The following is a 13945-nucleotide window of genomic DNA, read 5'->3' as shown; positions in this document are numbered from 1 at the left end:
GATATCAGTGTAGCACAGACAGTTTTCAGAGGGAAATGTGGGCAAGTCTCCACTAACATATCCATTGATCTCTATTCAGTGATTGAGGAAAACTTGCAGATTCATAGGGCAAACAATATTAAGCTATGAGGATTTTTTTTGTTGCAAAAAATTCAAAATGTACAACTACAAAAACACAGATGAGTTTTTAAGGCATAGTAACTTCCGTGGCACTTTAATAATGGTCTGCCAGCAAAATGTTGGTCGTACAACAGAGATTGTTTGAGTTATATATTTTCTATTTGTGTTACGATTTTATAACAACTGAGAGGTTATGGCCAATATAAAGGAATGTTTATTGATGTTTTTGAATATGGCCTGGTCAACAGGTCAGGTTTTTTTTTATCATATTACGATTTGATGAGGATTTGAGGATAAGAGAAAAGACGTGACCAAGGCCGACATAACCGGAGGACCGAGTTGGAGTGAGCAACACCGCTGCTTCTTGAGGATCACCCGTGGAAAAGATAATTTCCAATTTATCGGATGGCGAGCCAGGTTGAGAGAGGCAGAGAACATACCTTTCTTACCTGTGGAGTGGTAGGATACATGGATACTCACACAAAATAAAGGGCCCATAAATAAATACATACTCACCACAAAGTTTTTTATGTGGACAGTTTATTATTTTTCCTTTGTTATTTTTTCATGTATTGTTCTGCATTGAATACTTATAGCCATATTTATAATTTGGAAGAAAATATAAAAAAACATGTTATTTGCAAATTAAACCACGTGTGTGTCTCAACATTGGCATTCACTCCCGAAATCCTAGATATCCTAAAGGGGGGGTGTTGTAATGTAACCCCCCCATGCAAAAAATCCTGTATGTAACTGATAATAATTTGAGTTCATGAGCTGCCTCGCCTTGCCTTGTGTCTTTGCCCTCAGTGATTGTACATATTCCAGATCTTTTGGGCCTATCTGAACACGTTCAGCTGATACCAGGTGACCCAACATTTCACAACATTTCGTCCTTATTCCTTTGGAATGCTGTGGGTGTGTTGGAAAGACCAAATTATATTCTTACCCACTCATACAACCCCCAAGGAGTTACAAAGGCAGTGAGAAGTCTTGAGCCTTCTACCATAAACCCTTGGTGTACATGTTACCTTAATCAAGGACGCTGAGCCAGGAATGAACCCCAAGGTGTCAATTAAATCCTGTATCTGAGGCAGCGGGTGTCTATCAGGGATGGTTTTCCAGTTCAGCAGCCTATAATCAATACAAAGACATCACAAGCCATGCTTTTTACAGACACATATAACAGGGGTTACATAAGGAGAGTTTGATTTGACGATCAACCCTTTTGCCAGATGATTTTGGATGCAGTCTTTTATCAAATCAAACCAAATTTATTTGTATAGCACATTTCATGTACAAAACAATTGAAAGTGCTTCACATAAAATAAAAGCATTGCAGCAGGGAGTGTAAGAAGCATTAAAAATGCATAAAAAAATAAAGAAAAACAAATGAAATAATTTAATATAATTTTACTTCTGCGAATAAAGGTTTTAGATCGTAGGAGCAGGCTTTCTGCACAGGAATGTCAACCAATATCATTAGCACCTCTTTCAAAAAGCTAATGACTTTTCAGACAGTATTTTTCCACACAATGTCTTGTTGTCCCTCAGTAAGCTGACTTAAGTCCACTGATTGGTGCCAATGTGACAGTAAATATTCAGAGACAGCTGGGGAAGTGGTGGCAGTCTGAATCCTCACATCTCTGTTTACAAGCAAATCTGTTCCTATTATTCTTTTTATTGTGTATGTGTGAGTTTCTCACTTCACTTCACTTCACTTTTTATTTTCTCACGACCACATACGTGGTATGGAGCACAAACACATATCAAACAGCATTAACAAGCAAACGCAGCAAGCTCAACAGGATGTCATGTTTTGTTTGCTTTCCTATAGACACAATGACCTGGGATGTTTTAAAAAAAAATTTTCTTCAAAAAGTCCCCCACCCATATCCAACTGCTGTAGCTGTACACTACTTCCTTCTCAGGATTATTGAGAATCACTACTTCAACCACATTAAATCTTGTCAGTGTCATCTCAAAATTCAATGGTCTCACATTGAAAGCTCTGGGTCCTGATTACCTGGTTAATTGGCCGTAATGCGCCAGCAATGGTTGGGGTCAACACAGCACCACAAACAGGCATAGTGCACAAGTTGATGGAGAAAATTCGAAGCAGTCAATGCAAAGAAAGAGACCATGCAAATTAAAACTAAAAAAGATACATTACAGAAAGATTTGATAAACTCGCAAAGATACTCACTTGCACAGACAGCAGAAGACAAAAAATATTACTGCACAGTTGCCAAACCCCAAGAAACCAAAATAAAACATCTGTATGGTTATCCAAAGTGTGGAAACGTATGCAGTTAACGTGTGATGGCTGGGTTTAACACAGGGCTAATCAGTGGAAATCAGCTTCTGTGATAGCTCAGTCTGAAGGACTTTGCATGATGTCAATCTCTATGGAAAATGTCAAGAAAAACATCGACTGCTCTGGCACAAAACTAAAAAATTGCACTTTTGCAAAGAAACATGTCAATGTTAAAAATAGAGAGCATGTACTTTGGGGTCAATCATATTTAGTGTGAAACTTTCCAAGACAGTCAGACTAATTCTCATTGTAGACTGAAAATGATGATGGATAGAGCTGTTGTGTCACCACTTATTGGTTTGTAAAAAACTGACCAATTTTGGTCAAGAAGGTGGAGCTACAGACTGATATTTGAAAGCCGGATGGACAAGAGTTTATATGTTTGAGTATAAATATTTACAGAAGGTCCAGGTCAAGATCAAGTTTATTTACATAGGACATTTACAATAACTACACTTGACCAAAGTACAGTACATTCTGAAAAAAAAAATTACAAAAATACAATACAAAAATTAATAAAAACCTCAACTGTCTTTAAAAGCCAGTGAAAAGAAATTAGTTTTAAGAGGGGACATAAAACCTGACAGTGTGTGCAGACTGTTCACTATATTAGGATCAGCTTGAGAAACAACTCAAATTTTTGAGCGTGCGATATGGAACGTCTAGCAGGAATATGACCTCAATGTTCTAACTGGAGTATTTTTGTGTAGCAGCTCGGACAAACACAATTGAGCCATGCCATATACAGTTTTAAAAACAATTAATAACATTTTAAATAAACTAGATCGTGAAACCAAAAGGAAGCCGGTGAAGGGAAGCAGGAACAAGTGCTCTCCGTCCAGTCCACATGTGAGCAGCTGCATTTACTTACCAAAGTAAAAGCAATGTACAGAGATTGCTGTAGTCTAACCTTAGCTAGACCAATAACAGAAACCCCATTTGAACCACAGAGCTGATCTGCTGATCAAGTCTGAAAGACATTTCAATAATCACTCCATGATTTGCATAAGGCCAGCTCTTAGATATTACCAAACCAAGGAACGCTATCAACACCATTCAGTAGACCAGGTTTGCCAAACAAAATAATATGAATTGTCTTTTCACTGAGATTCTGTAGACATGAAAAACATCAACAAAGACATTATCTTTAAAAGGACCCTGAGCACAGTGGTTAGATGGGACAAATCTAGCTAATAAAAAATAAAAAAAAGATTTTATCCTTTCCTGAGAAAAGTTAGCACTTTTTGATCAGCGTATTTGGAGCCAGTGATGTTTTGAAGCCATTGTCTGGTGGTAATCAGTTATGCTGCACAATCACTACCCTTTCATGTCTGATAGCAGACATCTTTGTCTATTGTTGTTTTTAGGGTTTTTTTGCCTCACTTTCACTGTCTCTGGCTTAAAGTAAATCCCAGTGATCAAATTGTGGTGATGAGGTGTTGGGGAGATGCCATTTAGAGACTGCACCAGAAACTCTCCAGGAATAATTGCAGAGCATCTTTTTAAAATTCTGTTATACAGGTATCCTCCTATAGCAGTATTCAAAACAATGCAACATAGCCTTACAATATCCCACCTGCCACGATATCTCTCAGTATTGTTGTCAAGGAACACCAACAACAGCAAAAAGATTATATTGATTTCCTTTCTTGATCAATTACTTTCGAAAAACAAGGCAGAAGACAGAATATCAACATTTATATATTTTTTTTTTAATAAATAATGTGGCAGAACTTGCCTAACTATATATCTGTATATACAGCATTTACCATACACTTGGCATTTACCATACACTTGGCTTCAGGTTTATTTAAATTTCTATGACTCTGATTAAAGTAAAGGTGTAAAAATGTCATAATGTGATGTAATGATTTATTTAGGTTAAGGGCTGTTTCATCGAGACCGTGGACGTGTGATGTGATTAAAGTTTGAAAGACTAATTGGCTGAAAAGTATGTGATAGTAACTCGTTCTAAATGAAACCTGTCACTTTAAATTCCTTAGAGAAGACAAGATAAAAAAAAAAACTAAATCAGAAATAAAACAAAACTTTTGAATATTTTGTGATATCCACAAACCAAGAGTAAAACAATCGATTTTCTCAAAAGTAGAGAATTGTTTCAGTAATGAAGTGGAGATAATTTATTCATATTTTTTATTTTTATTTATTTTTTTATTTTTTTACTCAAGGTGGGAAGCTGGAAGATTTGCAGCAAAGAAAAAGCGTCATAATTTCATGGACACAAGTGTGCTTTGTTGCACCTTTATTTGCATATTCATTTGAAATTACAGAGCATAACATATTTGAATGCAGTGTTGTACTGTATGCTTTAGGTGACAACAAAATAGAAAGAGTGTACTTAATCTTCAAAAATACAACAGAAAGTCACTGTAATGGTACAGACCAGTCAACACATATTTTGTTGCACAGTTTCATGTTTGAAACTTTTGGAGAAAATAAATAGTAACTTATGGAAGTTAGAATTTTTATGTGATTTTTCTATTCCTTGAGTTGGAAATTTTGTGACATGTAGTTTAAAAACTAAAAACATTCTAACGCTTGAGAGTGGAATTGTGTTTATGCATCCCTTGAACCTCAACCCACCCAACTCTTGACAACTGCTGAGGTTTATAATCTAATGACTACCGAGCAAGAAGTATACATCCTTTATGAAATAAAAGACAGAGACAATGCTTTTAATACATTTAGTTGCTCGTTCTTTCAATTTCACCTATAAAATGAAGACTTAAGAATTGACACAACAGCTCAAAATTGTCAAGATAAAAAAAAGGTATAGTTTATGTATAGTTTACACAAGGCTTGACATACTATTTATGTCAGGACAGCAAAATTAGAATTTTTGTGATCACTGAACTAGAGTCTGTGCTAATGATGAGAAATGGACTTTTCTCACTGAGCATTAATGTGTGTTACTCAAATGAACACGTGATGAATCACCACACTGAAGGAAATCATGAAGAAACATTGGATTATTCTGTGTTTGAGTAGGCTGAATTCTGTCAAAGAGATGTTTCTGCTTTAGAAGTACACCAAACCATGTGTTATAATTCTAAATTGTCCACACGTTACACTCATTGAACTTACTCAACAAGATCTTAAGTCGTGCAAAACACAGAAAAATATGATATATTATACTAACAAAATGTTACTGGCATTGAGATTGGCATAGATGAAACTAAAAGCTGTGAAAAAGCAGAGACAGGTGACAAACTCAATATGTCTCTGGTGGAGGCGGATGGCCACCCTTCCTGAGTCTGGTTCTGCCAGAGGTTTCTTCCTTAGCTAGGAAATTGTTTTTGATTTGGCTCTAAATTGGATTATTTTGAAATTAATTATGATTACAATTAATTGAACTCCAATTGGCTTGAATTGGACTATATTATTTAAGTGCCTTGAGATGACATTTGTTGTAATTTTGCATTATATAAATTAACTGAATTGAATATATAGTGTGTCATTTGTAATAAAAAAATACCTTGATAAATGTATACTGTTTTATGATTGCTGTTTTTCATCCTTTTATTAGTTTATTCTTTATCCTCTTGCATCATTTTTGTGGCTTTGCTTATGACATCTCTTCCAAATTTAAAACCGTATCCCAACAGAACCACAGTATTCCATCTTCCTGCAGTCTATATTGTAACTGAGAGAATGCTATACACAAGCGACAAGGTGATGTGACAAATAGTGTTTTTTCTATCATTCTTTAGTTTATTTCAACTTAAGCAACTGCCATTAAAATATCAAATACCCTGATCTTTTTTAATCCCTTCGCGGATGACATAAAATTACAAATAAGAATAAAAACTTGAGTAAATCCTGTCTTTGTTTGGGATTCTTTTCAGCATATATAGATATTTAAATATATTGAGCCTATTGTTCAATTATGAAGTTTGGGAGAGCAAACAGGTCTTGTCAGTGTGTAAGTGTTTAATAGTAAAGTCATAAGCACACTGTGTCCATCGTAAAAAAAATAATAAAGACTGCTGTTTTTATGTTGCCTTCATGATAATGTATGTATAACTAAATACAGAGGTCATAGAATTCAGATCAAACAGAAGTAATATACAAAGTGATAAATGTTAAGATCAATTCATTTGCAAACAAAGATGAAAAACATATATTTACATAATTAACTCCAAAAACTGTGTTTATGTGCAAGACATTTTTGAGACAAACATGAGCCTATACATCTTCACAGGACAAGAAAGAAATTGAAACAACTAACATCCAATACCTGAGAATCAGTTTGATGCCAAACAAGACATCTTTGCAGTTGCCGTTAGCAGCGTCACAGCGGGCCAGGCTCCCACTTTAGTAGTTAGCATATCCAAGATTAATTTACTAATATCTGTCATTTCTTATGTTAGAATACTTTTCTGTGTGCATAAATTTGACTTATATTTGTCCTGAATTCATTATGTGCTTTCTGGAAAACTTAACAAATTAGTTTCAAATTGACCTCATGCAGACATAACAGAAATCACACATCATTTGGCCAAAATGAGAGACAACGAGCAACAAGCTTTTCTATGAAATATAAATAAATCTATGTAAATACAGTTATTCATTTATGAGCTAAACAGCACATTGATAATTATTAACAAAACATTTTGACAGAAGCAGGGAATTACAAGGGTTTCAGCAGAAAAAAATGCAGGACAATGCAGAGAAAGGAACAATGTAGTCTAATACAACAATCCTGCAATAGAGACACTACCTTTCTATCTTTTTAAGATAATTTTGTAACAATACGAATAATAAAGTGCAGCTGATCTAGGATTATGAAAAATACAAAAATACATAACAATAAAAAAATATTATGCAGTCCTCAACATCATTTGTACAAAAATTACCATTTGAACTGTGGTACTCTTTCCCATTGGATTATATCAGATTGCAAAAATGGATGTCATCAGGCACCTAAGAGACCCCTAATGTTTCCATGATTATTTAGTTACTGTGTTGTGATGTTTAAATTGGGAAATTACTTAAAAAGAAACAAACATTTACATCCCAAGTATTGATGTGTGTCTTGAATATTTTTTTAAATAATTGGGCTTTGATCGATCGGTCTTTGTACAGAGTCATGGTTAAACTAAATTTAGATTCTACAAAGACCTGAAAAAAAAACAGTTACATGTTAATGTCAGTAACAACAAAATAACCAGTCACTTTTGAAGCAAAATCAAAATAACTTCTCCAATGCTTGGACAAAAGCTCAAACTACATGGCAGGATTTGCACAATTTGTAAAACTGCTATAAATTTAACAAAATGGAAACGTGAAATTAGATTAATACATTGGAGAACTTCTTAAAGTACCATAATTCAGCAAAGGTGACCAACATGTAAGCTATGGAAATAACTGCATGTGGAGAAAACTTTGATCATAAACAGAACATTGGTGTATAACAGTTACTCCATAATATTTCTGACCACAAATTATAGAAGTATTCATCAATGCGATGTCAACAAACTTTCACTAAATTATAAAAGTTGACTACATTTTCTGAGATGAGGAAATTTAAATTTGATCTGTTCAAGAAGTATGGAGAAACTAAGAAGGAAGTACATCTGTTTGTAACAGTGAAAGTTGCACAACACAAGCAATCATTGCTAAAAGTCATGGTGTAAATTTGGTATATGAGTTATGACTGTAACAATAAGTGGCAGAAAAATGGTTACAAGGGGATACACAAGGAATCTTGCTGACATGGGTTGCCAACATAATCTAGGTAAATCAGATAGTCCATGCATTCAGACATGTTAAAACCCCTCTGAGCTTAGAGCTTCAGCACTGGACTTCCTGCTAACGAGGAGGAAAACAAAATAGGCTCAATTTGGCATGTATCCAAAAAATTAAGCACAACAAAGGCATTCAGTGTTCATAGTTGAGTCTTGATAAAAGGCTTATCTGCATTATGAATCTGAAAACTGCATTTAGGCACAACCTGTGATAAATTGTGATTGAAATTACGTTTTGCCATTCACTGCTATGACTTTGACCTAATGCAATGACATTGTTTCATAACTTGTTCAAAGTAGGTTAAAATGCACTGATGAAAATTAAGTTAATTCTCTTTTTTGGTAATATATTTCACTACAACAGGCATCTTTTCACGCCGTCTCTGCTAATATCTCTTTATATTAGTGTCTGATGCACGATATCCCAGTTCTGGAAACATCTGTCTCCAAGATATATGCCAGAATCAACATCAAAATAGCCAAATGGATATGTTGGTATTTGTCCACTAAAGATTCCTGCATGGGCCTCTTGTGAAGCATGTGAATGTGCATCTGATTGATAACAGATATTCTGTGCATTCAGTTTTTGAATGAAGATAATGAAGATTTTTAAAAACACAAAAAAGCCCCAAAGCTATCATACAATATTTGATTGTTGAACTCTGCAAACAATATTTAGCTTCACATAAAACTAAAGAACATTATTCAGTTCTGCCCAGGTTGACAAAAAGAAGCTGGAGAGCCTCCCGAGCCAAAATCGTGTCCTTTCTGATTCTGATTATTTAGTATATTTCTATTTAATACAAATTATTATCTGACAAATGTTTAAATGTAATACCCTCAACATCAAGGTTATATCCTTCCTTCTGTTCAATTCAATCCATGTTTTCTGCAAATAAATTCTGCTGTCTCATGCAGTTAAGCTCTCTTGCTCGTGCATTGGCAACATTTTCCGGGAGAGATACAGCACAAGATCTTAGCACAAAAATGTCTATGGCTGACAGATTTGTACAGCATGTGACATATGACCCAGTCCCTTCACTATTTGACATGTTGCAAGTTAAAATTAAAATACATTTAAAAAAAGAAAGAAGGAAAGAAAGAAAGAAAGAAAAATAAAAGAGAAAGAAAAAGAATTATTGAGCAGATGTCATTTAACTGACATATTATTGATTGATGCCACCTTGTTATTTTGTCCAATATCAATATCAAATACCTTTGCACAAGTGTGCAAATACATTTTTTCCAAGTGTTCATTCTAACGCTTGAGAGTGGAATTGTGTTTATGCATCCCTTGAACCTCAACCCACCCAACTCTTGACAACTGCTGAGGTTTATAATCTAATGACTACCGAGCAAGAAGTATACATGCTTTATGAAGCAAGATGAATCATAAAGACATCGATTCTCATACTATGATTTTTTTTGCCACTGATTGAAGATTACCAAACAACTAAAATTTGTTCAAACTATTATCAATATATTTACTAAGCCTTCACAAAGCAGTTTTGGTTAAGTTTGGTTTATTTGCTGCAACGGATAATATCCCTAAACTTGTTCACTTCACAAGTATTGCAAATGGTTGCAGCCAATTTAAGTTAAGCTTAGGTTTTTCACAGGCATGCATTTGTTAAATGTCATTTAGGGAAACATGTAAGGGTTTTTCCACATATGTCCAATAGTTAAATAGGTAACAAAAAAATGTGATGTCCTTTCTGGGCTATGAATGAGTTCAGAGATGCATTTTGGATTTAGTGATGTTCTGATCTGAGGGTTTGATGAGTTTTGCACAATCAGGCTGCAAGTACAGAAACTTATATCGAGTACTTCATGTGGACATAATCCCAGCCCTTCACTTTACACATGAAATTTACATACTTGACTATTTTCAGATATAATTGTTACAACTAACAATTGTGTTCACTCTTTGTAAACACAATTAACAATATTATAATTCAGAACTTTGAATGATGTCATTTATCAAGGCCTTCATCCCTGTTTGCCTCATTGTGTGATTAGGCATCTTTTTGTCTGAATCTACTCATCCCATCTACTTAGCTCTGCATAACCCTGTATTTCAACCATTTGCCCTTCTCTTTGTGCCAGCAGGGATTCAGTCCATTGATGCGACCAATGTCCTTTCTTCCAGCTACCTGATAATGGTGAAAAGCTTGATAGATTAGTTCAAAATCAGTGTGGAGTGAAAGTGCGCGGACAGATATGCACACAGATACGTGAAGCATATATTTGAATATTGGGTATTTTCATTCCAGAAATGTGCATACATGAACATTAAACAAGAATTACAGAACATTTTCAAAAAATTAGAAACCAGGTATATGGAGAAAGAAATATACTCAACCAAGTAAATGTTGACCTCTTTTTGAAACATGTTTGTCTACTTGCCAAGAGTAAGGTTTATTCAGGCACGAAAAGGACCTTAGCCAATGTTAGTGTCATTCATTACACCCAGCTTTCCATGTGATAAAAAGTGAAAAAACAGCTGTGTGAAAGGTTGATCTAAATGCCATATCTTTTCTAATCGAGACACGATTGGAAATACATTATTTTCTGTATAAGATAGTCAAGGTTACAGCATCAAACCTTTGATGAAATCACAGTTTTTAATGTTTTGTTACATCTCAGTTTGTATATACATGAAATAGTAACCTCCAGGGCTGTAAACCTAAGCTGGTGCAGATGTGCCAAAAACTGCTGTACCTTGAACATGTTTTCAGCAAGCCTGGTACAAAATACAGTTTTGGTTTTCTAACTTATGACCTCATTAATGACCATCTCACAGGGGAATGAAGACTGATATTACTCGTTTAACTAGAAAAAAATCTTAACGTGTACATTTGTGTTAATGTGGCCCCTTTGGTTATACACCAACCAGCTGTAACATCATGACCAGCAAAATGGAGTAGGTCCTACTCGTGCCCACAAATAAGCTATGATCAGTCAGAGCATTGAGGGAGAACATCTGAGGATATCATAGAGTGTGGGGTGGGGTCTTCGCAGATTTGACTTGCTTCTCAATGATGCCATCAGTTCTTATCAGATTAGTATCTGTAGAACTTGGAGGTCAAGTGACCCCAAGGTGAGCCCTTTCTAAGGATTTTGGTTGATTGCTCTGCACGAATGTTAAGTAAAGTGGCAAGTGTCAAAGTAACATCTATCTAAATGTAAGGATGCAGTTTTTCCCAGCAGAAAATTCTGTTGTAACAAGATGAGCAGTGTTTAGTTGTGACTTGGGTTATTTAGATATCCCTTTGGCATCATTTGTGTGTCCATAAATCGAAAGAAGTGGATAATCAAAAGACAGTTTTAGGGTATCAAACTAATGGGTCATAATGGTGTTAATGTCCATTTATCATATGTAGTATATGGAACTCTTGCTAATCATGGCACATTCTGTAATATTGATTAAACCCTCAAGATTTAAACTGTGATCTTAAAAACTTGTGCTATGTCTATAATTCACGGCTAGCTTACTGATTCCCTGTGCTTTATTTGCCTTGTGTCTTTGTACTAAGCTAAGCAATAAATCTTTCTGCTTTAACATCATTTTTCAACTTTTTCATATACCAGCATTTGTTTCATTAAAATTATGTTGATGTTTTTTGTTCAGTTCTTTTCTAACTCTCGCCAAAAAGAAAAACTAAATCAAAATGATAGCAAACAATAAATATATTTAAAAACAGTCCCTGAAGTTACCATAGTTATTCCTGTGCCCATTTCAAGCTGTCATCAGTGCATGATTTTGAAAGATTCTGAAAGTTTTTAAAGTAAAGTGCACTCGTTCTGTCTGTTTGTTTTCTTGTAAAGTGCTAATTATTGAACTGTTTTGCGCCACCGTCTTTTAATAAATTTAGCTAAAAGACAATTTCCTGAAAGGTCGTAGCCTGGTTTTCACTGACTGAACTAGTGTAATTGCACCCTTTCCGCCATTTATCAGCTGATGAGAAGATAAGCTAATGTGATCCAGTGCCTTTAGATATTGATACATTTTACTCTATACAAGCTACAGGTGAAAGAGTATAAAAGACAATACACTATACAAACAGCAAAAATACAACTTTCAGTTTGACATTTACTTCCAAACCTGAAGTGACTGGTTCTTGTGTGTGTCTGTTTTTCTTTTTTTAAGCTCAGCTAAAGAAACATTTGAAAATATATTTGCCCTTACATTTGACCTTTTTTTAGTATTTTTACATTTTTTCAAAAATTATATTAAAAAAAATAGCTCAAAATGTAACTTGACTTTGGTTGCAAACCTCCTCAGTTTTCAAATCAAAGTGATGCCATCATCCATAGATGACGTGTGCTTCTTCCTCCAGTCAGCTTTTCTTTAACAGAGTCTCACACTTTTTTATGCTCACACCACATATCACATGCATGTTGTAACCAATGTATGTACCAATGTACGGACAGTGCAGCTCCACAGATCAAGGAAAACCTCAGGGGTAAAATAAGTGTCCATCAATAAAGAGATAGGAAGCTGCAGGAAACACATGGACATCCAGTGTGAGGGTAACACCAAGCTGCAAGACTCGGGAACTGGTGACAAGGGTGAGCAGTTGATGATGTTACAGGAAGCAGTTTATGATTGGTTAAGTGTAGGGTACAGAGGGCAGGGGGCAAGGCAAATTGTCCAAAGTAGAAGAGGTAAGTCACACAGTCTCAAATGTCTCACATCTCAGCGTGAGCTTCTTTGGCTGGTGCTGTATCCTTTATTGAGCCAGAGATGGTGTAGAACCTACAGGAACATGGACGGAATAGGAAACAACGTCAAAAAAGGATCTTTCACACATTGAACCATAAAAAATAAAATGAAATATTGTAACTGTAATTGTAAAATTTTAAGTATAGCTCACAAAGACTTAAATAGGTGGAACACTCATGACATCATCTATGTTTCATATCGCTCCCTTGTTTGCTCAGTGACCATCATTCATTGCATAATAGACTTTCAACAATCTAATCAACAGTCATCAGTGTAATCAGTAAGTGTAGTGTCTAACAACTCCAATTTATATCTCTATCACATCTGCTGTAAAAGAAAATTAGCTTAAAATGTTTTTTTTGTACAGAATTGAAATTCACAATTCAAACAGCAATGCAGTAGATATGTTCCCTGTCTAATATGCTATAGTGCTTCCTGCTTTACACCTACGAACCTTTGATCGACGTGCTTAACCAACGCTACTTTATTTCCATCCCCTATGAAGAATGCAAAAAGAGGAGGTGCTCAAGGAACTACCTGGTGCCTGATCCCCCATGGCCTGTTTGATGGTCACGTCTGGCCCATGTATTTGAAACAAAATCTGTGAGTGTATCCAGTGGTAAAATTGGTAAAATCCCTTGAGCCATATCTGTTGAGTTGAATTGACTATGGATCATGCTTGCTCCCATAACATCCTGGTTTATGGTTGGCTCCAGGGAGCATGCCACAAACCTAGCTGTTCCAGAGATACTACAGTCCCATTGTGTGACCAGATTTACCCGGTATTTGACAGACAGATCATATTTCCTCAACCTTGACATTCATCATTCTTACAACATTAACAACTTCATTAGTTTCACTAATAAGTGTATTGTGACAAGATCATATTGTGCTAATTTTTTATGAAATACCATGATTTCAGTGAATGTGTTATCTCCTACCACCACTGTAATGGCCCTGTAATGAGACCAGTGTCCTTGTTCTAAAAACACCTGGCCCCATTGGTTTAATATC

At 35.2% G+C, this 13945-nt stretch overlaps 1 protein-coding gene across 1 annotated transcript in view; it reads right to left on the bottom strand.

Annotated features, from left to right (window-relative positions):
- Positions 1-4832: 4832 nt before the first annotated feature.
- opn5 (opsin 5) overlaps positions 4833-13945 on the bottom strand; it is an 86168-nt gene continuing 77055 nt past the window's right edge. The window contains exon 7 of the mRNA XM_075458770.1: positions 4833-12964. Coding sequence (XP_075314885.1) covers positions 12898-12964 — 67 coding nt within the window. The 3' untranslated portion in view covers positions 4833-12897. The remainder of the gene's footprint in view (positions 12965-13945) is intronic.

The sequence above is a fragment of the Odontesthes bonariensis genome, chromosome 24 (assembly GCF_027942865.1).
Source record: "Odontesthes bonariensis isolate fOdoBon6 chromosome 24, fOdoBon6.hap1, whole genome shotgun sequence".
NCBI lineage: Eukaryota > Metazoa > Chordata > Actinopteri > Atheriniformes > Atherinopsidae > Odontesthes > Odontesthes bonariensis.
This window is presented reverse-complemented; position numbering and strand designations above follow the sequence as displayed.